This window comes from Salvelinus sp. IW2-2015, linkage group LG4q.1:29 (assembly GCF_002910315.2).
Source record: "Salvelinus sp. IW2-2015 linkage group LG4q.1:29, ASM291031v2, whole genome shotgun sequence".
Classification (NCBI taxonomy): domain Eukaryota; kingdom Metazoa; phylum Chordata; class Actinopteri; order Salmoniformes; family Salmonidae; genus Salvelinus; species Salvelinus sp. IW2-2015.
Window position 1 is genome coordinate 12,556,926 of NC_036842.1, and position 27,985 is coordinate 12,584,910.

The window sequence follows — 27,985 nt, forward strand, 5'->3', positions numbered from 1 at the left end:
ATCAGATAGAATCCAAACAACTTTCAAGTACGCAGTAGAGGTGGACTCTCGTCCTGGGGCTAGCAACCGAGAAGCACTCACATTCTAGAGTCACTTTTAGCCTCTGACTCAGATGTAGATATGTCCCTTGACCGTATCACTTCACCGTCACACTGCTCTACCTCCGCTTTTCATCTGTCCCTCTGACAGAACTGGCCAGGTTCTGGGGACCAAGGGAGGGGTTCAGTTGGGAGTGCCTCTGTGTGGACTAGTACTTTCTGCTAAAGCGTCATTCCTGTCCGGTCCATAATGATCTAGTTGGCTCTGAGAGCTCTAAGATATTAATCATTCATTAAGCCTAGGGAGGTCTCATTCAGCACTTCACCTGAGTGTCCAAAGACCCAGTGTGTGTGTGTGTGTGTGTGTGTGTGTGTGTGTGTGTGTGTAACACAATGATGCGGAAACTATCTGCTTCAAGCTCCTCATCCTCCTCCTCGCACAAAATTACAGCACAGGTATTGTGTTACTGATCTTTGATTAGGCAGATACAATTCTGACTAATTACAAACCACTCATCACTGCCATGGTGAAGCAACAGTATCGGGCCTGTTGGGATGAAACTATTGTCCTTTCAGTGCATCTTACCGCTGCTGTCAACACCAGCCTGTGCTGCAGTAAGAGGGACATACAGTACAGTATTATGATGGCTTTCCTGCTTAACCTTCATGTGTCAGAGAGACTCATATTATGTATTCTAGTGGCTCTTATGTCATCTAACAATATATATTTCAAGTTATGTTTGAATGAAAAAGAGAACAATCATACATGATTTACCTAACCATAAATTAGTCATTGATCGACATTGCTATCCAGAATGATTATTTAAGAAAAAACTAAGTAGAGATGTGTGTCCCACCTTCTCTATTTCTTGTGGCTCAGTACTAAATGATGTGTTGGATTGTGACAGTATTGCGGGAAGCGTAACATTGCCCTCTCATTCCAACTGTTTAAAATTTAAAGTCGAGCATCCTGTAAACATTAACGAAGGCATCTTGCATTACAGCCACACTGATTAAACAGAGAGGAGACATTCACAACRAAGAAGTTATATTTTAAAGCCACATAGCTTTTTAAAAGTAACCACTGCTACAAATCAGAACAGAAGGGATTATTACCTTTCCAGTCAACGTTACAAAGAGTCTTACATTCCCAGAGACTACCGAACAGTTTATTTTCTCTTTGTTGCAGCCCCCTACCAAACACACCCACCCATATACTTACAATCACACCACACGTCCTATCACCACACATCCTGCCCCTTTAGCCGGTGGTATGGCTTGTCTAGCCTTAACAAGCTTTGTGCTACCTACCCACAGCTCTCTGAATTAGCACGAGTCCCTGTAAAATCCAATTACACCAGAGTCAGCGGGTTGATTTTCCCATTACAGATTTCATGCTGAGTTTGAGGACTACGATTTTTAAACCCACACATCAGCCCCTGTGCCCCTCTCTCACACATAAACACTCCTTTTCGCTTCCCCCTGACACTTTATGTCTCTGTAATGCGAGGAACAAGAGGTATCCCTTAGTCATCAAAGTAGACTCCAGTCATGCGGTAAGGTCATCATCCTCATCCAACCTCTCTGACCTTACTCTCATTCTATCATTCAATGAAATGGGATATCCGATCCCATACACAGCAATTTCACTGTTCTACCTTAACACCATCAATAGTGGTGGCAGTAGTCTCAAGGTTAGAGAAGCTGGCCTATAACCAAAGGGTTGCCGGTTTAATCACCAGGGCTGTATGGCATTGTTCCCTTGAGCAAGGCACTTAACCACTAACTTTCTCCAAACAATACAAACACACAAAACCAGCTAGACCAGCCTATTAGGTAACATGTGCCTGGGGGAAAACAGTGACCCCTTAACCTCTCAGAACATCATGGATAAACAATCTGACCAATTACAGCACAACTCTGCCTCCAGAGGGCATCACAGGATAGACAAATAAATACGCACAGGCTCAATGTGTCTTACACAACTCAACATTCAACTAATGCTTTATTTATAGGAGCAAATAGATAACCGAGGACGGAGCTGGACACTGAAGGTCAACACTAGCCAGGTTGCTGTAGTAGCCTTCTGTATCTCTGCCATGTTCTTTGAGCGAGAGACGTTCTGCTAGCACACCATGACCAAATGCATGCGATAGCAATAAAATTAAAATTAAAAATTCTAAAACGCAATCCCTTAGGTTAACAGAAATTTGACTGAGCTACAATATGGTAATGCTGATAGAGCYGGTAACACTTAAATGTAGAGACAGTGGAGGTTATTGTTGTAGATATGGAAAAATAGTTTAGCATGCACTACTGAAAATCTAATGATCAATCAAATGACAAAAATCTTACCTTTGAGAACATGTACATGGTGTTATATAATGTGCATAAAAAGGAGGATTCTTCTAGTCAGGTCGTTCTGACTAGTCCAGTCCAGGTCGATAGACGCTGAATCTGATCTGGATTGGACAGAGGAGGAGGCCAGCTCATCTGTGTGTTGAGGGATGCTTGCTGAGAAGTGGGACGTTGATACAAGGGTAAGAGCAGCTCTATAAACATTATCTATTGCACCTGGATTTATGGACAACCCATAATGCAACAGCCCCTGCAAACTTGCTGTCATGGTGCCCTAATTTCCTTCTTCTGTTTTTTTTGGTTGGCCTCATTCCCTGTTCAGTTCAACAGAGACCACTAGACACAATGCCACTAGACCTAGACAAATCCCCAATGTGAGAAAATAGTATTGCAATATACAGAGAATCATACTCTGTGTCACAAAATGGCACATATCACTGTAATGTCAACACTTTTCTGTCTGGAACTCTTGATAGCAACTAGCTGACTGAACTCAACGCAACAATTCGAACTAATTACAAACTACTCATCACTGCCATGGTGAATCTACAGTATCGGGCCTGTTGGGATGAAACTATTGTCCTTTCAGTGCATCTTACAACTGCTGTCAACACCAGCCTGTGCTGCAGTAAGAGGGACATACCATACTATGATGGCTTTCCTGCTTAACCTTCATGTGTCAGAGAGACTCATATTATGTATTCTAGTGGCTCTTATGTCAACTAAAAACATATATTTAAAGTTATGTTTGAATGAAAAAGAGAACAATCATACATGATTTACCTAACCATAAATTAGTCATTGATCGACATTGCTATCCAGAATTATTATTAAAGAAAAAAACAAGTAGAGATGTTCGTCCTACCTTCTCTATTTATTGCGGCTCAGTACTAAATAATGTGTTGGATTGTGACAGATTTGCGGGAAACGTAACATTGCCCTCTCATTCCGACTGTTTAAAATGAACTCAACTCAGAAACATTCTTCACCACGGCGTTAAGTTTAGTCAGCTAGATATAAACTAGTGTAGCCTACAACATACTGATTACGATCCAAACAATATATAGTAATAATTTCCTGCTTGCTGCTGTTGATAACATACCATACCTGGGGCAAATTGCACCAACTCTATAGGCAGAGTGTGTTCGGATTATTAATTTATGAGAACGAGGCTATGTGCAACAGTTATGATGATTGCGGGGAAAATACATTTCAAGAGCAGCTAGGACGATGAACTTGCCCACTCCATTGGGACGGCTAAAAAGTATTGAAAAAGTATACATTCATTTGGGAGGTTGGCCTAGCCCTAGGCTATCCAAGTCCTTGTTTAGCAGGGTCATTGGTCCTATTTGAGCATAATATACGCTAACCATGTTTTATACAAGCAATATCAATATTTGCAAACTATTGAATTCCCTCCCCTTTCAAATAGCATCATCCCAACCTGTCAATGTTGTTTGCTGCTTTCACTGGTGTTTATTTCACTGCTGTTATTGAGCCTGAAAACAGACGCTACTGCCCCTCCTCTCCGCGCCTCATCGACCACCTTCCCGCCGCAGCCCAACCCGCGCGGGCAAGCGAGCGGGGTCGAAATTGGAACCACACCAGTGGTGCTGATGAACAGCTCCTCGACAGAGAGGAGTCGACACTGGACAGTCGGTGACAGAAGAGGGAGTTTTAAAAACGGTTTGAAAGGTGATGAATGGACTCAAACTTAAAGTTGAAAAGAACACCTTTGGATTCGTTCAGAACAGGTTAGCAAGGTGTTGTTTACACAGTTGTTTACGTTTCATGTAACGTAGCTAGCTATCTCTGATATCTAGCTAGCACAGTGACGTAACGTTAAAGACATGTCCCATACTAGTATTGTTGTAGCGTTGGGAGCTAGCTTGCAACGTTAACTTATCTAGCTAACTAGACAGTCAGGTATGGTTCAGGTAACTACGCGGGATAGCTAAATGTAAAGCTAGCTGTGTCTCTGTGGTTAGTTAGCTAGCTGTAAGTATGCCATGTTTATCAACTAACCACAAATAGAACAATGAAAATCTTTGAACTAACGTTAGCTAGCTACAGTAACTGTGGCTATTTATCTTTCAGGAGATGATACCACCCCCAGAATGACAGCGATTCTCAGAAATTCTGGAATTAACGTTAACGTTAATCATCACACCTCATCACATGATTTCAGGTACAGACAGCTAATCACATCATCAGGCTGTCACTTGTCTGAACTAGTTAACTCTGAAAAGCTTGGCAGGCAAACCTTTTGGTTTATGTTAACGTTATGGTTTGAAAGAGCCCCGTCTCTCTCTCTCTCTCTCTCTCTCTTTCACTATATCACCCCCGTGTGTGCGCGTGTGTGTGAAAATATGCACACAAAAAACATTACAATGAATACATCAGCTCTGTTTTCAGTCCTGCTGTTTGGGGCAATGGAGGAGAGGGGGAGATATATCCCTGGGTGTCTGGTGGTGGGGACTTTGGAGGGCTGGCCTCAAAAATAGAAAACAAGGGGACACTGCTTGTAGTTACCCCTGGGGGGAGGACTTGCTTCACTGCCTTTCTAATTTGTACTGGTAATCGAAGGGGGTGGACACATCGAACACTCCTTTACAAGTTCAAGTAAAGAACAGCTTTTTTCCTGGTCAATCAGAGCTCACTTCAACTAGGTTATTGTTCAGTGCACTGGACCTGCTTGTCTCTAGCCTTCACATTGTGTTTGTTTGGAGTTCACCTAGCGACATTGTTGTTGAGTAAAGGGAGTTTTACCTCAGAAGGAATCATTATTTTGTGCTAAGCTAAATTGAGCAGTATTATTTGTGGCACAGTTACATGGATGTTTCCCTCAAAAAGGTTGGTGTTTTTTCTGATTTTATGTTTAGTGACTTTTCAAGCAATCAAGTTTGGAGATTGTTTGCAGTCAAATTGTCATTGAATGAACTACAGTCACTTTTATCATGCTGGATATTCTGTGCCCACATTAATGTAACTTTATTGTCATGTTCTCACTGTAGTCTAATTTCTTATGCTTATTACCTAGTTTCTTAACTCATAGCCTATGGCCCATTGATTGAAACCCAGATCATCTCTTTTATCATTAGCCTACTTTCAATTGAGTTAATTCAACACATTGACCAAACCCTGACTGTCAAATGAACCACAATCAAACTTCAATGGCCTGTTTGTAGACCGGGCTTTCACATTATATTACTTATAGTTATTAACCATTCCCTTTTTGGCTTGTTGGTATGAAACGGCCCACACAGGGTCTCCAACCAACACGTTGTTTTATCATGTGACTAAAAATAAGTCTACCTACTGATGTGTGTGTGGGGCTGTAATGCCAGACTGATGTCATTTTGTATGCAACATGCATGTTATTGTAATGTCTGTTTAGAAGAGTCAACAGCATTAAGCCTGCCTTCCAGGCTATTGCTCCCCTCAGGGAGTCCCCTTCACTAGAGAGTGGTTGGTTGTAGTGCAGAGGGTCTGGTGGTGACAGAGAGGCAGATGGCTCTCCTTTAACTCGCTTGTCAATTAGCTGTCACTCAACCAGATGAATGCAGGCTTTGGTCATCATGGGGATGGGGGTGGAGTGGGTTGAGACAATCCGGGAACAGCCCTCTGGAAACAATAGAGCCACGTGCCACTGGGCTGGGGACTGTCGTTTGGGACACAATAACTAATCATTATTCAATGGCCAGACCAACTGTTGCAGACAATGTGCACACAGTGTACCCGACCCTACTCCACATTTTCAATACCGTGGGTGTGCCCCTGTGTATTGTGATTCAGCCAATGGAGCATTAGGATCAGTGGTCACCAGATGTTACATCACCTTGTTTTTCAGTGTCTGGAACTGGAAAGTAACATGCTCATTATGTCCTTTATGCAAATTAGGTTACACAAATTATACTGAACTAAAATATAAACGCAACATGTGAAGTGTTGGTCCCATGTTTCATAAGGTGAAATAAAATATCCCAGAAATGTTCCATATGCACAAAAAGCTTATTCCTGTTAGTGAGCATTTCTCCTTTGCCAAGATAATCCATCCACCTGACAGGTGTGGCCTATCAAGACGCTGATTAAACAGCATGATCATTACACAGGTGCACCTTTTGCTGGGGGCAATAAAAGGCCACTCTAAAATGTGCAGTTTTGTCATATGACACAGATGTCTCAACTTTTTAAGGAGCATGCAATTGGCATGCTGACTGCAGGAATGTCCACCAGAGCTGTTCCCAGAGAATTGAATGTTAATTTCTCTACCATAATTCGCCTCCGTCATTTTAGAGAATTTGGCAGTACGTCCAGCCAGCCTCACAACCGCAGACCACGTGTATTGCATTGTGTGAGCGAGCGGTTTACTGGTGTCAACGTTGTGAACACAGTGCCCCATGATGGCGGTGGGGTTATTTTATGGGCAGGCATAACGAAGAGAGATACCGTAACGAGATTCTGAGGCCCATTGTTGTGCCATTCATCCGCCGCCATCACTTCATATGCATGGCGCCATGATCTTTAAACAATTCCTGGAAGCTTGAAAAATGTCCCAGTTCTTCCATGGCCTGCATACTCACCAGGCATGTCACCCATTGAGCATGTTTGGGATGCTCTGGATCAATGTGTACGACAGCGTGTCCAGTTCCCGCCAATGTCCAGCAACTTTGCATAGCCATTGAAGAGGAGTGGGACAACATTCCAAAGGCCACAGTCAACAGCCTGATCAACTCTATGTGAAGGAGATGTGTCGTGCTGCATGAGGCAGATGGTGGTCACATCAAATACTGACTGGTTTTCTGATCCACGCCCCTACCTTTTTTTTAAGGTATCTGTGACCAACAGATCCATATCTGTATTCCCAGTCATGTGAAATCCATAGATTAGGGTTTAATGAATTTATTTTAAATGACTGATTTCCTTAAATGAACTGTAACTCGGTCAAATCTTTCAAATTGTTGCATGTTTAGTTTATAGTTTTGTTCAGTGTATTTTACAAGAAGAAGAATAGCACGTTAGCAAAAGTTTCAGTGACCTCTTGTCTCGATAAGCTGAGGGCAGTGGCAATATACATTATAAGGAATATGTTTATCCCGTAGCTCCCTTACAGTAGATGTAACCAGCTCATTGTGTGTGTCTGTCAGGCTACTGACCACTGAGCCGCTCCAGCAGAGTGAGGAGCTGGAGGACCTGCAGTCTCTGTCCTGGCTAACCACCGTGGATGTACCCAGGCTGCAGCAGATGGCCACAGGCAGACTGACCTTCAACAACGCAGGACCCCAGAGCAGCATACTGGAACTACACACAGGTGAGACACAATACAGACACACACACACACACACACACACAAACAAGCCAAAAAACACGTATACACACCTGGCCTGAAACATAAACTATTTTTTTCAGACCAGCAAAGCAACATGAGTACAGCACCAGGACATAATACCACGACCCCTCCACATAGCAACATGCAAAACACTTATATTGGAATGAACTACCTCAACAATCAAAATGGAAATGTAAGTATTTTTTGGGGTCTTATTATTGTAGGTATTTTTTAAATCAACACTGTTCTTCCCCTCCTACTGTGTGTCTTTGTCTTTCAGATGGCAGGATTGCCAGGAAGTGCCGTGCCTGCCTCAGAATACCAGTCCTCCCCAGCCCACTACTTCCACTCCCCCCAGCAGGCCTACAGCCCAGCTCAGGCTGTGCAACAGGTAACACATCCACTGACTGTTTCAGAAGTGCTTCTGAACTCTTATGAACGTAAGACTGTATGTCAGAGAGATGCAGAGTATTTCTAGCACTTGTAATAGATTCAAAGACAGCCTAATATGTCTCTTGTTTTGCTTTTTCCCAGTGTTCCCCCAGCAGCCTGTACAACAGCACCTCCTACCATAACCTGTATGATCAGCAAGCAGCAGTCACGAGCATCACCAACCCCCACAGCAACCAGGATCTGCTACAACAACTCAAGGCTTTCCCTAAACCTATCTACTCCTACAGGTAGGATACACTAACACACTGACCCCTCCTTTTTCCATTGACATTTAATCGGTGCAGTTTTAACACAGTGTGTAAAGCAGACTAGTGGTCAGAACAATGGGAACTGAGCAAAAATGAAAATGCATGATATTTGACGGTTTTTGCCAGCTGCCTGATTGCTATGGCCTTGAAGAACAGCCGGACAGGCAGCCTTCCTGTCAGTGAGATCTACGGCTTCATGAAGGAGCACTTCCCATACTTCAAGGTGAGGAGCAGGGAGATACTGCTTTACACACCTGAGATTGTCAGGGCTCGTGGAAGTTTGGGAACATCAGCAACATTGTATATGATCAGTATAATGTGTTTTACTGATGTATGGTTCTCCACCCTACAGACGGCGCCTGACGGCTGGAAGAACTCTGTGAGACACAACCTGTCTCTGAACAAGTGCTTTGAGAAGGAGGAGAACAAGCAGGGAGGCTCCTCCTCTACCTCTCGTAAGGGCTGTCTGTGGGCCCTCAACCCAGCCAAGATCAACAAGATGGAGGAGGAGATGCAGAAGTGGAAACGCAAGGACCTGACTGCCATCCGCCACAGCATGGCCAACCCAGGTGAGACCTGGCAGGGGAGGATGGGAGTGGAAACATGACAATAATTGCAACATTCTGATTCATTATATAATGTTGCTTGATGGGTGTTTATAGCTAATGCTCTTCTATTGGCTCTCAGATGAGCTGGATAGGCTGATCACAGACCGACCAGACAGCTGCCGGAGAAAGCCCTGTGATCCCAGGAGGACATGTGTCCCGTCCAGGCCCTGTGATCCCCCGCTGTCTGGACATCTGCAGTCCTCCTTCCCCTTCCACCTCCAGGACCAGAATCACACCCTCCTAGGAGAACCCAGCTCCCCTGTACACGCCCAGACCCCTCCCCTCCATGCTGTCCCAGACTACTCCCACAGCCCCTTCCACCAGCTGCAGCCCTACAGACACCCCTCTAGCCACAGCTTGTACAGCCTCCACCCAGACGTCACAGCCGAGGTGGACGCTCTGGACTCCAGTATCATGGAGTTTGCCGGTGGGTTCTGATGAGGATAGGAGGGATGTTACCGTATGTTTAAAATCAAATGCCATATTTGTTGATCACGTTTATCAAAACAGATAGTATTCACCATAACTGTCTGTTTTAAACTATGGTGATAATGTGTTTGTTTCTGTCTTTCAGGGAGCCTATGGGAGGAGATGAGGGAGGAGGGCTTCAGCCTGGAGTCTCTGGGTACCTTTAACCACTCTGACTGTGAGCTGACTGGCCCCAGCACTGGACAGCCCCTGGTGGACCGACAGGTGGCCGGGCTATACACTACCCTGGACACAGCACCAGCTGTCCCCTCCCAGTACATCACAACCACAGAGGCCAGGGGCCAGGCCATCGCCCAGCTCTGACTTTGTTTAATACACTGTATATCAGTGTTTCACAGTCACTGAAATACACCAGGACAGTCTATGGGAAGATCATTACTGTTGAACCTGAAAGTCCCCGCACCAACTGTATGAGAATCCTGAACTTTTCTACACCTGACAGAATGTCTTGCCCCTTTTATGTCTGTTTTTTTTGTTTTTTTGTTTTCCTGATTCCTGTTTAAACACCAATGCACGTACGAAGCAGCCAAAATCAACAGGCTTGGGCATGTTTGATTGCGTCTGTCAGCTTTTTAGAGTGATGAGGATGAAGTGTTTTTGTGTGTGTGGATCTTCGGCGGTAAAATGCAATGCCACTTTATTTCTACAAGAGCCCGAGTCAATGTTTGTTTCTGTGAAGATATGTAGACGTTGTCGGGAAAACTGATCTGTTATCTGAGCTATTCCTTGTGGAGGAAAAGTCTTACTGATTTACTAGCTTGTGCAAACAATACTTTTTATTTTACGGGATTTGACTGTGGTACTGTAGCTTGATAGGCTATGTTTGTAGTACTATAGTACTGCTAGGTAGGCATTATCGCTGCATTTTCTGTGTATTTATTTTGGTTCATTTGTATTTATTTACTATGCTCTGAGTAAATGCTCCAAAATGACTCTTGATGCCATGCCTTACAATGTTTTTAGATTGTAATATAGAGGACTTTTACATGTTATTTCAGAAATACTAAAAACATTTAACTAAAGATTGTTAACGTAAAGGTATTAAAGCCTCAGCATATTCACCTGCTTTAACCTGACAATAGACTCCTGTGTCTACTATGGATTTGTCTAACCGTAAATATTTACAGATGCCATTTGCTATTGTTACTAAAGACTTCAATCCTGAGATGAATCTGACAGACCGCTATACCCCTCTGATGGCCGTGACCCCGCTCTGATGGTGTCTCAGGGGAAGTGGGATATGCAAAAAAAAAATGCACCTCACACTTGTACAGGTTACACAGTTGTGTGAAACTGGACAAATATAAGCGCCCCCTAATTGACCTTTGACTTGAGGTTTTTCAGCTGGTTCACTTGAATGTCAATAGTGCACTTTGGTAGGCACTAGTGTGATGCAAGAGCACCGTCTACTGTCCGTCTGGAGTATTGCGACAAAGTGGTTATTTTCATATCCATACTGTGTATATATCCCAAGTACCATTTGTAAAAGTGGTTGTATAACCCTTATGTATACATAATACATAGTAGTGACAATGGTACAATTAGGCAGTATGAGGCCAATGGTTTAAAGTTCATTGTCTTTTACATTCTTCTTCCTTCCTCTCTCAAAAGGTTGTTTACAGTAGATTTAACTCCTCCCTCTCCCTTCCCTGAGGGATTAATTCCTATTGGATGACTGACTGTAATTTGAGATAGAAGATGCCCCAGCAGGTTTAACCAACTCAACAACACCTAAAACCAGGTGCTCTCAGTCCCTGTCCTTCAGCCTTATCGACATGAGCAACTGGGGGAAAACATCCAACATAAGTTACCAGCAATGGAGGGATCCTGAAATCAGGTACAGTAAATATCTAAATCTCATAAATTCTAGCTTACTGGAGTTTTATATTGATGGAATCACACTTAACGATAAGTTGAAGTGCAAGGTGACTGACCTAGTGTTCTGTTAGATAATACCTGTAGGGGGAAGAAAACTGGATACTTTGCATAGCTGGGTCATTCCATGAGATGAGTGCCCTTTTATATTGTAAGTAGAAATTGTGCACCAATATTGAATTTTAAAATCCTGTTATACACGACAAAAACGTAAACGCAACATGTAAAGTGCTGGTCCCATGTTTCATGATCTGAAATAAAAGATCCCAGAAATGTTCCATATAAACAAAAGGCTTATTTCTCTCAAATGTTGTGCACAAATTTGTTTCCATCCCTTTTAGTGAGCATTTATCATTTGCCAAGATAATCTATCCACCTGACAGCCATATCAAGAAGCGTATTAAAGAGCATGATCATTACAAAGGTGCACCTTGTGCTGGGGACAATAAAAGGCCACTCTAAAATGTGCACTATTGTCACACATCACAATGCCACAGGTGTCTCAATGCCACAGGTGTCTTTGAGGGAGCGTGCAATTGGCATGCTGACTGCAGGAATGTCCACCAGAGCTGTTGCGAGAGATTTGTTAATTCTTTACCATTTACCAACATCGTTTTAGAGAATTTGGCAGTACGTCCAACCGGCCTCACAACCGCAGACCATGTGTATGGCGTTGTGTGGGCAAGTGGTTTGCTGATGTCAACATTGTGAACAGCGTGCCCAATGGTGGCAGTGGGGTTATGGTATGGGCAGGCATAAATTATGGACAACAAACACAATTGCATTTTATCGATTGGCAATTGGAATGCACAAACATACTACGACGAGTTCCTAAGGGCCCATTGTGAGGCCCATTTTTWAAAAAGGTATCTGTAACCAACAGATGCATATCTGTATTTGGAGTCAGGACAGGCGGGGGTAAAAACCAGGAGGGTGAGAAAAGCGAGACTGGGAAAAAGCAGGCGCTGAGACACAAAGCACTGGTAGGCTTGAACAAACAAGACAAACTGGCACAGACAGACAGAAAACACAGGTATAAATACCATGGGATAAGTGGTGAAGATGTGTGACACCTGGAGGGCGGTGCAGACAAGGGCAAGGACAAGTACAGGTGAAGCAGATCAAGGCGTGACAGCTAACTTCCCCAAATTCTGCGTTAAGATTTAACCCACTTAAACCCAAAATGTCTCCCAAGTTTTCACCACCATTGTAAAGCCCTATTTATTAACCTGTTTGGGGTGCAGCCCGACACCGGTACACTTATGACAACATCCAGCTCAAGTGCAGGGCGCGCAATTAAAAAGCTATTTTTTTTAAATATTTAACTTTCACACATTAACAAGTCCAATACAGCATATGAAAGGTAGACATCTTGTGAATCAAGCCAACATGTCCGATTTTTAAAATGTTTTACAGGGAAGACAAAATATGTAAATCTATTAGCTAACCACGTTAGCAAAAGACACCACTTTCTAACACCATCAGTTTTTACCTCCATCACCAGCTATCACTAATTCGACCAAATAAAGATATATAGCCACTAACCAAGAAACAACTTCATAAGATGACAGTCTGATAACATATTTATTGTATAGCATATGTTTTTTTTGAAAAATGTGCATATTTATGGTATAAATCATAAATTACATTTCAGCTACAATCAGAAATTGCACCGAAAGCAGCCATAACATTTACAGACACCAACATCAAATACCTAATTACTCCTCATAAAACATATCTGAGAAATACATACTGTGCAGCAATTGAAAAACAGGATTCTTGTGATTCCAGACAATATTTCCGATTTATTAAATGTTTTACAGCGAAAACAAAATGTAGCGCTATATTAGCATAGCCACATTAGCCAGACACACTTGGGCGCGCACGACCAGTTGACATGCACGACAGATATATGAAATAACATTATAAATYGGGTCTTACTTTTGCTGATCTTTCATCAGAATGTTGATCAATGTGTCCTTTGTCCAGATGAGTCGTTGTTTGGATTCATAATGGCAACTTTCCACCTTAATTTAGCATGGGTACCGGTCCACTGGCACGGATCTGTCCAACATAAATAAATTCAGAGAACGGAACACGGCAAAACTCCCGAAAAAAWTCWAATAATCTGATTAAACTATATTGAAAAAACATACATTACGATGATATGGTCTCATTTATCAACTAAAAACCGAGCCGGAGATTGTTCCCGTCCAAAACGGCAGCAAAACAGAACCCAATGTCACTCCCAAGTCGCGCGTTTCAGACTTCCGGAATTGGTCGGTCACGCCAAAGAAATAGCTATTATTCAACCTCTAAACAAGATGAACACAAAATTCCTTCTCTCACACCCTCTTGACACCCAGAGGAAGGCGTCTGAAGTGTCCGTAGGGTCCTACGTCAAATGACCATGTATAGGCATAACGTTGAAGAGAGCAGAGATTTCTGACATTCTACTTCCTGGTCAGGGAAAGTGCTGCCAAATGACTTCTGTTCCACTCAGAGAAAAAATTAAAACGGTTTTAGAAACTAGAGACTGTTTTCTATCCAATAGTATTAATAATATGCATATTGTAAGAGCAAACATTGATTAAGAGGCCGTTTGAAAATTGGCACATATTTTCCAGTTTTTCCAATACGCCCCCTGCAGCCATAACAGGTTTTAAGTTGGTTTGACAAAGTAATTTCTAAATAATTATTTATTTCATGTGTGATTCATTAGTGATTCATGTACAGCTGTCCCACATTTTAAGGTCAACCCTTTTACTTGAACTCTTGTTTTAATGTGGTGAAACTAGTCCTTTAAAAAAATATATTAAAAAAAAGAATACATTTTAATATCTATTTTAATCAAACCATAGTGTAAAAGCAGGTGAGCTGGTTCTACTGTTTTTGGCCATGTTCTGGTATTTTGTGGTGGAAAAGTGAGTGGGTCGAAGATAACATGTCAACTGTGATACCCATAGATAGGCTAGAAATGTTGAAAAAATATGTTTTTAATTGTGAAGCTTACTTTCAATTGCGCCTCCGTGTTGCACACAATAAACGTCTTGTCACATGGGGATTTATGGCTGTTGTAAGATGAAATATTCAACCTGTTACAGTCAACCCTGTTACTTTATTTGGCACTTAATAGGCACTTACCTCTTGAGATGGGAAAACAGGTTTTTCTATTTAGTTGAACATGTGCTCTTTATGACAGAATGTTAAAATGAGGTGAAATCAAATGTATTTTTTTTACCAAGTTACACTACTCAAAAGGCACCCAATTGCTGGAATGACCCAGGTACTCTGGGCTTGCCATGTTATCAGTAGATTGATTCCTGTTGCTGTTGTTTATTAAGGATCCCCATTAGCTGCTTCTGATTCTACTGCAGTTACCTGATGTGGAATAGAGTTCCATGTAGCCATGGTTTTACGTAGTACTGTGCGCCTCCCATAGTCTGTTCTTGACATGGGAATTGCGAAGAGACCTCTGGTGTCATGTCTTGTGGGGTATGCATGGGTGTCTGAGCTGTGTGCTAGTAGTTTAAACAGACACCTAGGTGCATTCAGCATGTCAACACTTCTTACAAAAACAAGTAGTGATAAAGTCAATCTCTCCTCCACTTTGAGCCATGAGAGAATTACATGCATATTATAAATGTTAGCTCTCCATGTACATTTAAGTGCCAGCYCACTGCCCTGTTCTGAGCCAATTGTAATTTTCAGAGGTCCCTCTGTGGTACCTGACCACACGACTGGTGCGAACAAACTATAACCTGTAGGACCTGCCTTGTTGATAGTGTTGTTAAAAAGGCAGAGCAGCGCTTTATTATGGACATACTTCTCCCCATCTTAGCTACTGTTGTATCAACATGTTTTGACCATGACAGTTTACAATCCAGAGTTACTCCAAGCAGTTTAGTCACCTCAGCTTGCTCAATTTCCACATTATTTATTACAAGATTTAGTTGAGGTTTAGGGTTTAGTGAATGATTTGTCCCAAATACAATGCTTTTAGTTTTTGAAATATTTAGGACTAACTTATTCCTTGCCACCCATTCTGAAACTAACTGCAGCTCTTTGTTAAGTCTTGCAGTGATTTCACTCGCTGTAGTAGCTGACGTGTATAGTGTTGAGTCATTCGCATACATAGACTCACTGGCTTTACTCAAAGCCAGTGGCATGTCATTAGTAAAGATTGAAAAAAGTAATGGGCCTAGACAGCTGCCCTGGGGAATTCCTAATTCTACCTGGATTATGTTGGAGAGGCTTCCATTAAAGAACACCCTCTGTGTTCTGTTATAGCAGGGGTGTATAGCCATAACACATATGTTTTTCCAGCAGCAGACTATGATCAATAATGTCAAAAGCTGCTCTAAAGTCTAACAAAACAGCTCCCACAATCTTTTTATCATCAATTTCTCTCAGCCAATGATCAGTCATTTACAGTGGTGTAAAGTACTTAAGTAAAAATACTTTTGAGTACTTTTAAGTAGTTTTTTGGGGTATCTCTACTTTACTTTACCATTTATATTTTTGACAACTTTTACTTTTACTCTACTACATTCCTAAAGAAAATAATGTACTTTTTACATTTTCGATGACACCCAAAGCACTCGTTACATTTTGAATGTTTAGCAGGACGGTAAAATGGTCTAATTCACACACTTATCAAGAGAACATCTGGTGGACTCACTAAACACAAATGCTTCATTTGTAAATTATTTCTGTGTGTTGAGCTGTGCCCCTGGCTATCCGTAAATTTAAAAAACAAGAAAATCATGTTGTCTGGTAAGACATTTTAAATTATTTATACTTTTACTTTGATACTTAAGTACATTTAAAACCCAATACTTTTAGACTTTTACTCAAGTAGTATTTTACTGGGTGACTTTCACTTCTTTTATGAAGATTGTGTACTTTTTCCACCACTGGTAATTTGTGTAAGTGCCGTGCTTGTTGAATGTCCTTCCCTATAAGCATGCTGAGAGTATGTTGTCAATTTGTTTACAGTAAAATAGCATTGTATCTGGTCAAACACAATTATTTCCAAAAGTTTACTAAGGGTTGGTAACAGGCTGATTGATCGGCTATTTGAGCCAGTAAAGTTGGCTTTACTATTCTTGTGTAGCGTAACTACTTTTTCTTCCGTCCAGGCCTGAGGGCACAAACGTTCTAGTAGGCTTAGATTGAAGATATGGCAAATAGGTGTGGCAATGTCGTTCGCTATTATCCTCAGTAATTTTCTATCGAAGTTGTCAGACCCCGGTGGCTTGTCACTTCTTCCACACTCACTTTACAGAATTCAAAATTACAATGCTTGTCTTTCATAATTTGATCAGTTATACTTGGATGTGTAGTGTCAGTGTTTGTTGCTGGCATGTCATGCCTAAGTTTGCTAATCTTGCCAATGAAAAGAATTATCAAAGTAATTGCCAATATCAGTGGGTTTTGTGATGAATGAGCCATCTAATTCAATGAATGATGGAGCTGAGTTTACCTTTTTGCCCAACATTTCATTTAAGGTGCCCCAAATCTTTTTACTTTCAGTCTTTATTTGTTTCATAGTAGTGTTTGTTCTTCTTTTTATTCAGTTTAGTCACATCTTTTCTCAATTTGCAGTAGTTTGAGTAGCCTATTGAATAGTCATCATGGACAATACAGTAGATTCAGTATGAAATAAACCAATGGCGTTCAGGAAGTCACATCAGGATGTTGTCATTCTCTAGATCTATTGCTTTCTCTGTATTGTTTAAGACGTCTATTGTTTGGTTTCAGTGTGGTGACGTTTCGAGGTACAGCGGGAGACAGTCTGCGTCACGATGAGGAGGATCAGTGTGGAGACTATGAGGTCTACACCACGGGGATGCAGACTGTGGACCTTGGGGAGCGCAGGACAGGACAGGACCCCACTGAAGGTTTCACATACTGATTTATATTTTGTTTCGTCCACATCTATTGACTGCTCATTTGTTGTTTAGAATTACCCGATGCTCTTGAACCAATGGATTTATGAAAATATGCTATTCAAACTAAATACTGAACCATACAAAGTCTCCCAAAGCTTGAGTTTGACTAAACCACTGTCCACTCAATTCATCAACACTATTTCTCAGTTTACCATTACTTATTGATACGAGAACACCTATACATTTTAAAACATGTGGCATTGTTATCTTGAATGTTACCCAAMTTTTCATCCAATTAACACTAATTGTACACAAACGTCTATGCCAGTTAAACAACCAATCAATCTCTCTCAACTAGAATACTCTTCTGACATCATCATTCAGCACCTAATATCATGTTAGCGCTTGTCCAATTGTTACATTGATTTAGTAACCATTTCTGATCATGGTTCATAATATTAATGAAGTTATTCCTGGTCTGATGTAGAAAAAGCAGCATGTATGGGAAAGTTTGTGAACGATAGAACATGTAATATGTTGTTTTGGGATTTTATTGTAACTTGACCACGTCTTTCTCTCTGCCCTGTCAGATACCTTTACAGTGGAGGATGCAGTGGAGGCCATTGGCTTTGGAAAGTTTCAGTGGAAGCTTTCTATCCTTACTGGACTGTCATGGGTGAGAGAGTGGGATTGATTCCTATTACCGACATGACCTTAAATCTTTTAAATTTGTGGAACAACAACCCTTTCTAATCATGAGCTGCTCTCACTGACTCTCGTGTTGTGTTTACTGTAGATGGCGGACGCCATGGAGATGATGATCCTGAGCATCATATCCCCTCAGTTGCACTGTGAGTGGATGCTGCCCAGCTGGAAGGTGGCTATGCTAACATCGGTCAGTCTCATTCTGTCACCTAAACATTATCTCTTAGGCATCTAGACTGGGGTTATTCTCTCATAAGCTTTATCGCATTGGTTTGATTACGCCATGTAGTCATCATCACATTAGACCTAATCATATAGGCTTCATTAAGGCTTGTGAGGGTAGCCACCAGCTAGAGAGGAAATGCTGAAGGCATACAGCCAACATTTTAATAGGATAGTAGTTGTAGTAATCATTCATTGGGTGTCAATGTTCCAGTGATGTCATCAGGTCACTTCTTCTCTCTCAGGTGGTGTTCATTGGGATGATGTTCAGCTCGACTCTATGGGGAAATATATCTGACAAGTACGGCAGAAAAGTAGTAAGTTTCAGTCTGCAATTGTTTAACATGTATTAAAGGTTGAGATCTTACGGCTATGATTTGGTCATGTGATGGTGAAATACACTGAGTGTACAAAACATTAGGAACACCTGCTCTTTCCATGACATAGACTGACCAGGTGAAAGCTATGATCCCGTATTGATGTCACCTGTTAAATACACTTCAATTGTATTTTTTATTTAACTAGGCAAGTCAGTTAAGAACAAATTCTTATTTTCAATGACGGCCTAGGAACTGTGGGTTAACTGCCTTGTTCAGGGGCAGAACAACAGATTTTTTTACCTTGTCAGCTCGGGGATTCGATCTTGCAACCTTTCAGTTACTAGTCCAACACTCTAACAACTAGGCTACCTGCCGCCCCTGTTGAGTGTGAAAAACCCAGCAGTGTTGCAGTCCTTGACCCAAACTGGTGTGCCAGGCACCTACTACCATACCCTGTTCAAAGGCACTTAAAATCTTTTGCCTTGCCCATTCACCCTCTGAATGGCACACCTATGCAATCCATATCTTCTTCTTCTTCGGAGTTTAATGGCGGTTGGCATCCAATATGTTGCATTACTGCCCCCAACTGGACTGTAAGTATAGATGGAAGGGAGGCGTCAGGTTAAATAAGGATTTTTAAGTCTTGAAACAATTGAGACATGGCTTGTGAGTGTAGGGTTAGTTTGAAGGATGTTATTTTATTTTGTATTACGAAGTATAATGGATTTATTGTATGGTCCAGTTGGGGGCAGTAATGCAACATATTGGATGCCAACCGCCATTAAACTCAGAAGAAGAAGATATGGATTGCATAGGTGTGCCATTCAGAGGGTGAATGGGCAAAACAAAATATTTTAAGTGCCTTTGAACAGGGTATGGTAGTAGGTGCCTGGCGCACAAGTTTGGGTCAAGGACTGCAACACTGCTGGGTTTTTCACGCTCAACAGTTTCCCGTGGGTATCAAGAATGGTCCACCACCCAAAGGACATCCAGCCAACTTGACACAACTGTGGGAAGCATTGGAGTCAACATGGGCCAGCATCCCTGTGGAACGCTTTCGACACCTTGTAGAGTCCATGCCCCTAGGAATTGAGGCTGTTCTGAGGGCAAAAGGTCAGTATTAGGAAGGTGTTCCTAATGTTTTGTACACTGTGTATTTGTGTGTTGAACAGGGCCTGACGATGTGTATGATGTGGGTCCTATACTACGGCTTCCTCAGTGCCTTTTCCCCGGCGTATGGCTGGGTCATGGTGCTGCGCGGCCTGGTGGGCTTTGGCATCGGAGGAGCCCCACAGTCGTGAGTGATGTACTCCATAAGGCACATACAGCACACCTGACCTGGCTTCCTCAGTGCCACACTCTGTTGCAATGCAGTGGAATAGAACACACCAGACTTTGTTGTACAACAACGTCACTGTTCAGATTTCCAAGATGATGACAGTCGTACATGAAAGATGATTATCATAAATTCACCCTAAATGCCACTTTAACAGTATCATGGAGATGCACTGTAAAGTACTGTTGAAATGACTGATGTCTTTGAAATGACTGCGTTAGTCTCTCAATCCGAGTTGAACCTTTCCTAAATGTGGTTTAACTGCAGTGGAGCTGATCAGGCTGAATTAACAGAACACTGTTATTGTAGCACACTGACATTCTCTCTTGGGACAGTTAGACCTGTGAAGATGGCAGAGCAACAATAACGCTCCAACCAGGAACAAAACAAGTGTATTTTTAGCCCTAAGTCTGATTGATAGAACTGGTTCCAGACTCAGTGATTCAGGACCAGAAAATACTGCCTTTTGTTAATAAAATGCTGACTGATAGTAGTTTATTTTGTACTGAATGTAACTGATGCTGTGGAACCTTCTATTTTATAGCCAAGGTAACTGTTTGATTTTCTGACCAATACCGGGCTACCCTATTACCTGTAGAAGTTAATGTTGTATGCCGTGCTTATTTGAATTCCTTATAGTTGTGCTCTGCTGTCACGCCCTGGCCTTAGTATTCTTTGTTTTCTTTATTATTTTAGTTAGGTCAGGGTGTGACATGGGGTATGTTTGTGTTTTTGTCTTGTCTTGGGTGGTTGTAGTGTTCTAGGGGGATTTGTTAGAGTGTATGGGTTTGTGTTGAGTGAATGTTTCTAAGGGAAGTCTATGGTTGAGTGAATGTGTCTAGTTATGTCTATGGTTGCCTGGTTCTCAATCAGAGAACAGATGTTTTTTCATTTGTCTCTGATTGGGAGCCATATTTAAGGTGGCCATAGGCATCATGTATTTGTGGGTAATTGTCTATGTTGAACGTAAGTAGCTTTTTGTGTGCACTAAACGTTTTAGCTTCACGGTCGTTTGTTGTTTGTTTTTGTGTAGTGTTCGTTTTCGTGTTTTTCCTCTTCTAATAAAAGAAGATGTTTCTTTTCACGCGTCTGCGCCTTGGTCCGTCTCTCCTCCACACGATCGTGACAGAATTACCCACCAAACAAGGATCAAGCAGCGTGATCAGTGGCAACAGGAGCAAGGAACAAAGGATTCATGGACTTGGGAGGAGATTTTGATGGAAAGGACCTTGGGCACAACCGGGAGAATATCGCCTCCCTCGTGAAGCAGCTGGAGGCAGCTAAAGCCGAGAGGAGGCGATATGAGGATGGCAGCCCGGAGGCAAGGCTGGAAGCCCGCAATATACCCAAAAATTTTTGGGGGGGGCTTAGAGTAGTGGGCCGAGGCAGGTAGGAGACCTGCGCCACTTCCCAGGCTAACCGTGGAGAGGGGAGTACGGGCCCGGACACCTGTGTTACGCCAGTAGAGCGACAGGTGTCTGCCTGTACGTGTTCCATAGCCGGTGCGGGTTAATTCAACCTTTCCCCGCACTTGGTCAGGGCTAGATTGGCGAATGAGCAGGCCATGGTGTCATGAAGAAGCCGGCCTCAACGCGTCTGGTCTCCAGTGCGTGCTCTCCTCGGGCCGGCTTACATGGCACCAGCCTTACGCATGGCTCCCCGGTTCGCCTACATACGCCCGGTGCGGGTTATTCACCTCCCGCACGGGGCGGAGCTGCGGGGACTATTTCAACAGGTAGTAAGGTTGCGGCAGGCTTGGTGTCAAGGGAGTCGATGTACCTGCACGTGTCCGGATTTCCGGCGCCACCTCCCCCGCCCCAGTCCAGTTCCACCAGTGCTCTACACCTACCACTAGCCTATGTCACTGTGCGTATTCCAGGGTCCAGTATCCTGTTCCTTCTCCCCGCCTAGCCTTGAAGATGCGTGTCTCCAGCCGGTACCTACCTCACCGTTCCGGCACCAGCACCAAGGCTTCTACCACGTGCGCCCATTCCGGCCAGAGCCATCCGTCTCCCCAGCGCAAATCTGAGCCATCCGTTCGCCCAGCCCATCCTGAGCCATCCGTTCTGCCCAGTGCCGTCTGACATCCGTACTGCCCAGTGCCTCTCTGAGCCATCCGTCTGCCCAGTGCCGTCTGAGCCATCCGGTCTGCCCAGTGCCGTCTGAGCCATCCGTCTGTCCGACCATTAGAGCCCCGCGCTGTCCTGGCCCGAGCCGTCAGAGCCGTCGTCAGTCAGGAGCTGCAGAGCCATTCGTCAGACAGATCTGCCAGAGCCCGCCAACCAGACAGATCTGCCAGAGCCAGCCAACCAGACAGGATCTGCGCCAGAGGCGACAACTCTCACCAGACAGGCATCTGCCAGAGCCGCCAACCAGACAGGATCTGCCAGAGCCGCAACAACAGACAGGATCATCTGCCAGAGCCGCCAGCGAGCCATGAGCGTCAGAGCCGCTCAGCCTGCATAGCGTCCAGAGCCGTCAGCCACCCATGAGCGTCCAGAGCCGTCAGCCAGCCATGAGCTCCAGAGCCGTCAGCCAGCCATGAGCGTCCAGAGCCGTCAGCCAGCCATGAGCGTCCAGCAGCCGTCAGCCAGCCATGAGCGTCCAGAGCCGTCAGCTGCCATGGGCAGCCAGAGTCGCCCGCCAGCCGCAGCAGCGCGCCATGCAGCGCAGCCAGAGTCGCCCGCCGCAGCATGGGCAGCCAGAGTCGCCCGCCAGCCATGGGCAGCCAGAGTCGCCCGCCAGCCATGGGCAGCAGAGTCGCCCGCCAGCCATGGGCAGCCAGAGTCGCCCGCCCGCCATGGGCAGCCAGAGTCGCCCGCCAGCCATGGGCAGCAGAGTCGCCCGCCAGCCATGAGCAGCCAGAGTCGCCCGCCAGCCATGAGCAGCCAGAGTCGCCGCCCAGCCATGAGCAGCCAGAGTCCGCCCGCCAGACGGGATCTACCAGAGACACCGAAGCGGATATTGACAATCTGGAGTGGGGGCCCCGTCCCGCACCCGAGCCGCCGCCATATTAAGGCCCACCCGGACCCTCCCTTTATGTGTCAGGTTTGGCGGCCGGAGTCCGCACCTTTTGGGGGGGTACTGTCACGCCCTGGCCTTAGTATTCTTTGTTTTCTTTATTATTTTAGTTAGGTCAGGGTGTGACATGGGGTTGTTTGTGTGTTTTTGTCTTGTCTTGGTTGGTTGTAGTGTCTAGGGGGATTTGTTAGAGTGTTGGGTTTTGTGTTGAGTGAATGTTTCTAGGGAAGTCTATGGTTGAGTGAATGTGTCTAGTTATGTCTATGGTTGCCTGGTTCTCAATCAGAGACAGATGTTTTTCATTTGTTTCTGATTGGGAGCCATATTTAAGGTGGCCATAGGCATCATGTATTTGTGGGGTAATTGTCTATTTTGAACGTTTGTTGCTTTTTGTGTGCACTAACGTTTATAGCTTCACGGTCGTTTGTTGTTTTTGTTTTGTGTAGTGTTCGTTTTCGTGTTTTTCCTCTTCTAATAAAAGAAGATGTTCTTTCACGCGCTGCGCCTTGGTCCGTCTCTCCTCTCACACGATCCGTGACATTCTGGCATCAGGTAGAAAAGTCATTTTTAGATTCATTAATGGACATTTTCTTTCAGGGTGACGTTGTACTCTGAGTTCCTCCCAAGGAAGTCAAGGGCCACCTGCGTTATGCTGATTGAGGTACTTTCTGTCCACTGGCATTTAATCATATTTGTTCTATTGCATTAGTTTTATCTCATAAGAAAATAAACAATTTCTGGAGTAGTGTTCCATCCTACAGTGCTTAATCCTCTTGTCTTGGCGGCCATCAGATATTCTGGGCCATAGGCGCTGTGTTTGAGGTCCTTCTGGCCATCTGGATCATGCCTACCATGGGCTGGCGGTGGCTGCTTGGCCTGTCTACTGCACCCCTGGTGGTCTTTGTTACCTTCTGTTTTGTAAGTATTACGAATGAACTGAGACCTGCAGTATCTATGGTTCTGAGACGATGGTTGACATGCAGCACAAAGGTGGGTGATACTGAACACATAGGTAGTGGATGAAGTGTTTCATATGCATGTGTCTGTGTCTGATACAGTGGCTGCCTGAGAGCCCCCGCTTTGATGTGCTTTCGGGAAACATGGAAAATGCTATGAAAACGTTAAGACTCATCGCTGCTGACAATGGGAAGACCATGCCTCTTGGGAAGCTTATTGCCAATAAACAGGTGAAACCGTATAATTGGTGCGGTGTGTGCATTCATGTGGTATATGTTTATCTGAGACCATCTTAGCTGACAACTTTTTGTGTATTCACGACAATCGCTTGGGTGTGCTTTTTATATATTTGTAAAGCAGGAGGAGCGTGGTAGGATCCGAGATCTCTTAACTCCTCAATATCGCAGAACCACTCTTCTCCTGTGGTTTATATGGTAGGTCGATTTTTCTCTCATTATACAGGCATCTCATTAGCTCAACCAGTGCACCCCGTCCTCCCAGTTCAGAGAACCTCAGAAACCCAGAGTTGGGCCCTTTGTGTGATCTGTGTTTGTATGGTTTCTGTCTCAGGTTTGCCAATGCCTTCTCCTACTATGGCCTGGTCCTCCTGACCACTGAGCTATTCCAGGCAGGAGACGCGTGTGGTGGTGAGTGACAGCTGCTCTGCATGTTACTCTGAAAGGTCGAAACTTCCCTTTTTGATAGTCTTAAAGAGAAACTCCTGCACCGCCCTAACGATCAAACATGGTAAACAGTCCTGCAAGCCTGCCCTTCTAGTTGCTCTTTTAGAACCTTTGACTTAAAAAATATGTACCTCCAGTCATCACCCAAGGTGCAAAGACTGAGCAAAAGTGCAACCTGGAATGCAAATACTTGACGTTAGATGACTACAAAGACCTACTCTGGACCACCTTAGCTGAATTTCCAGGTGAATGACATTTAAGGCATTTATGTACCATAGATACTGTTCAGCAGTAATTTAACGGAACTGAATCTTGTGTTTTGTTGATGTGCTGAGTGGGACATTCTGTATGTCAGTTTTTTTTTTATCCTGTCTCTGCAGGTCTTTTTTTGACATTGTTTGTGATCGATCGGATTGGCAGGAAGAAAAGCATGGCAATGTGTTTCCTGATGTTCTCTGTGTGCATTCTGCCCCTGTACGCTTGTGTTGGAAGGTAAGTGCACTCTTCACCTTGACCAGGTCCAARATCGGAGAACCTTGGTAATCAAGGGCCTTCAATTTGAACTGGCCCAGTTAGTCACTGATTTGGCTTCACCCATTCTCTTAACGCTGTGTGGGGGTGACAGCTGTGTTCATGCTCTGCTGATGTCTCATACACTTGGTCTACAGGGTAGCTCTGACAGTCTTCATCTTCATTGCCAGAGCATTCATCACTGGGGGATTCCAAGTTGCTTATGTCTACACACCCGAGGTAAGCATTTCCATCAGTAGGTACTTGACATCCAAAACCACAGCTTCTGCTGTTGAGGACTTTTTGTATAAATTATTTTTTCTGAAGGTATATCCTACAGCCACCAGAGCTCTGGGCATCGGGACCTGCAGTGGGATGGCCAGGGGGGTGCCCTTCTAACTCCCTTTGTGTCACAGGTAATCATGACCTTGTTTTACTTCATTCGAATCTAAGACACCCTGCCCCCTCAGAGGACTCCCGGCCCTCTGGCTCCCCAGCACTGCTAACATCCAGCTATTTTGGCCCATACAGGTGCTGCTCAAGAAGTCTGTGTACCTCACACTGTCTGTATACTGCATCCTTTGCCTGCTGGCCACAGGAGCGTCCATGCTGTTGCCCATTGAGACTACAGGCCTGGGCCTGCAGGAGTCTAGTCGAATCACAGCCGGTCAGGAGGAGATGAAAACAGGTCAGATGTCAAATGGCTCTGAGGCTTCACCAACGCACACCAGCTATGGATCATCCTATAACAGCTGATGAGGACAATAGGGTGGAGTAAGGCGTTGAGAGAAATAAAGGGCACTTGATTATTCCCACTTCAGTCTTATCATAATTTCTCACGGATGCCACACAAAAGGATATTAAAGATGGGACAGTTTACAAGCTGGAACCCCACGCAAACCTTATTGGATGGGGAGAGAACTCAAGTTACAGCACATTAGCAAGACTACACTTAAGTTTGCGCACCAGCATTTTTAACGGAACTTTGATGACTGAGTATTTATAGATATTGTGTAGCCTGAGAGGCTCAGAGAATTTTTCTATACATTTTGCTATAACTATTTTGATAATTTAAGAGTGTTCATATTCATTATTGCAATACATGGGTGCATATCTGTGCATGTGTGTGCATATCTGTGCAATGTGTGTACTATTGTTCCATGCTTGAATTTCCCACTTAAAATGTGCAAATATGGAAACCTCCCGAGTGGCGCACGGGTATAAGGCACTACATCGCAGTGCTAGAGGCGTTACTACAGACCCGGGTTTGGCCGGTGGGGCTTTACTTGGCTCATCGCGCTCTAGCGACTGCTTGTGGCGGGCCGGGTGCCTGCAAGCTGACTCTGGTCACCAGTTGAACGGCGTTTCTTCTGACACATTGATGCGGCTTGCGGGTGTTAAGGAGCGCAGTTAGGCGGGTCATATTTCGGAGGATGCATGACTCGACCTTCGCCTCTCCCGAGCGCCCCCTTGCCAGAATTCTCCTCCCTCTTCGCGTGAACTCACACGCACTCAATTCTGCTGCAACTTGCTTGCTAGTTGAGATTTCTGATCACGTTAGGATGCGTTTCATTTTATTTTTTATGACGTTTGATCGCGGGGAGGCACTAGTAATGTCTGCAGTTTTCGGTTTGGCTATTTGTTTCAAGTGTATTAGTCTATAAATAAATCTCTGGCAAAATTCGTCATCTCTCCCATGTCTTATTCGACTAGTAGTTGTTCTGAAATGTTTATGGCTTGCCTACATTTTACTCCCTCCCCTATGTTTAATATAACACACATACATTAATTATTCATTTCGGTTGCCTATCCTGATGTGAAGTTTGTTCTATAGAAAGTATTTGACTCTGATGTGTGCCACAGAAATTATTTCACTCTAGCCACAAAATTAAGGAAATTAGAAGGGGGGGGGGGGATTTCGCAAGTTGCTTGCCGAACCCCCCCCCCCCTTCTATCTTGGGACTGCAAGGCCTGGCACACTTCTGAATCATTTTTGGTGGTGACCTATCATACCCTATCATATCTATATGTGTGCCACAGGAAGTATTAGACTCTAGTCACAAAAGTAATTTGGTTATTTCAGGAATAATAGTTTTCAAAGCCATCTACTGTTCTCTCTACCCATCCCTCAATCCCCCATCCCATCGTGCTTTTTCCTCTTACGGCTTTTCCAGGATTTTTTTTTTTACACTTTTCTGTCTTAGTTTTTAAGAATGTAGGTAGAGTAGTAATAATAAAATAATAACAACAATAATAAATCTAAAATTTGTACTCTGGGCAAGAAAGAAAGTTGAGTGTAGAGGAAAGGGGGCAAACTAGACCACTCAACATGAGTGCAAAGGAAAGGGGGCAAACTAGATCCCAACTATCTCGGCCATATACGATTCGAGGTCTCGCAGGGAAAAGCGCGGACTTGGAAGATGACAAGGGGGTTATCTTCCCTAAAATAAGCGTGGATCACCTGAGGCCTCATATAGAGGACTCATCGGATCCCTCATAAAATAAAATCAGCAGCCTCCACAGCCACCACACCAGCAGGTGCAGCCTCCACACCGGCAGGTGCAGCCTCCACAGCCACCACACCAACAGCAGCTACTGATATAAACAAATGTATGTATGTAATCTCATCAGGATGATCCATTTAAAACGGCTTTTAATATTTTTTTTTACAATGGAATCAATAAAGTCTTTGAAATGYTATACTGTTATTAATCTCTATATTGTAATTAATAAAGTGTTTCAAAATGCTGTACTTTTATTAACATATATGTTCAGATCATTCCTGAGAGAGAAGCGGTGTAATATCTCCAGATGGGCGTGTGGTACCCTTCCTCACCCACGCCAACAAGATGTTACTTCTTGTGGGGTCTTTGCCAAGTAATGCACAATTAAAATTAATATTTGTGTCATTCTCAAAACTTTTGGCCACGACTGTACAT

The 27,985-nt window shown here is 43.7% G+C and overlaps 2 protein-coding genes and 1 pseudogene across 6 annotated transcripts in view; 2 read left to right on the top strand and 1 right to left on the bottom strand.

Annotated features, from left to right (window-relative positions):
- Positions 1-13,768, bottom strand: part of LOC111961461 (unconventional myosin-Ih) — a 27,733-nt gene extending 13,965 nt beyond the window's left edge. For 2 of the 3 annotated variants that reach the window (XM_070441574.1, XM_070441566.1), the window contains exons 1-2: positions 13,555-13,768; positions 13,340-13,462 (exon numbers count right to left, since the gene is read on the bottom strand). The gene's annotated coding sequence lies outside the window, so the exon portion shown is untranslated. Of the gene's footprint in view, positions 1-13,339; positions 13,509-13,554 lie in introns of those variants that run through there. The other variant, XM_070441568.1, reaches the window with a different exon arrangement.
- On the top strand, positions 3,909-10,602 carry LOC111961465 (forkhead box protein N4). 3 transcript variants are annotated; one of them, XM_023983760.2, is made up of 10 exons: positions 3,909-4,150; positions 4,494-4,584; positions 7,544-7,707; positions 7,806-7,918; positions 8,006-8,116; positions 8,260-8,405; positions 8,553-8,649; positions 8,779-8,995; positions 9,114-9,461; positions 9,609-10,602. In XM_023983760.2, exons 1-10 carry the CDS (start codon positions 4,099-4,101, stop codon positions 9,824-9,826), a joined length of 1,557 nt encoding a protein of 518 aa, XP_023839528.1. In that variant the 5' UTR covers positions 3,909-4,098; the 3' UTR covers positions 9,827-10,602. The 3 variants fall into 3 exon arrangements, with proteins under 3 accessions (XP_023839528.1, XP_023839527.1, XP_023839530.1); XM_023983759.2 differs by having other exon boundaries at positions 3,909-4,091; XM_023983762.2 differs by lacking the exons at positions 3,909-4,150; positions 4,494-4,584 and adding an exon at positions 4,921-5,249.
- LOC111961463 (synaptic vesicle 2-related protein-like) lies at positions 11,188-26,729 on the top strand (annotated as a pseudogene).
- Positions 26,730-27,985: the final 1,256 nt, after the last annotated feature.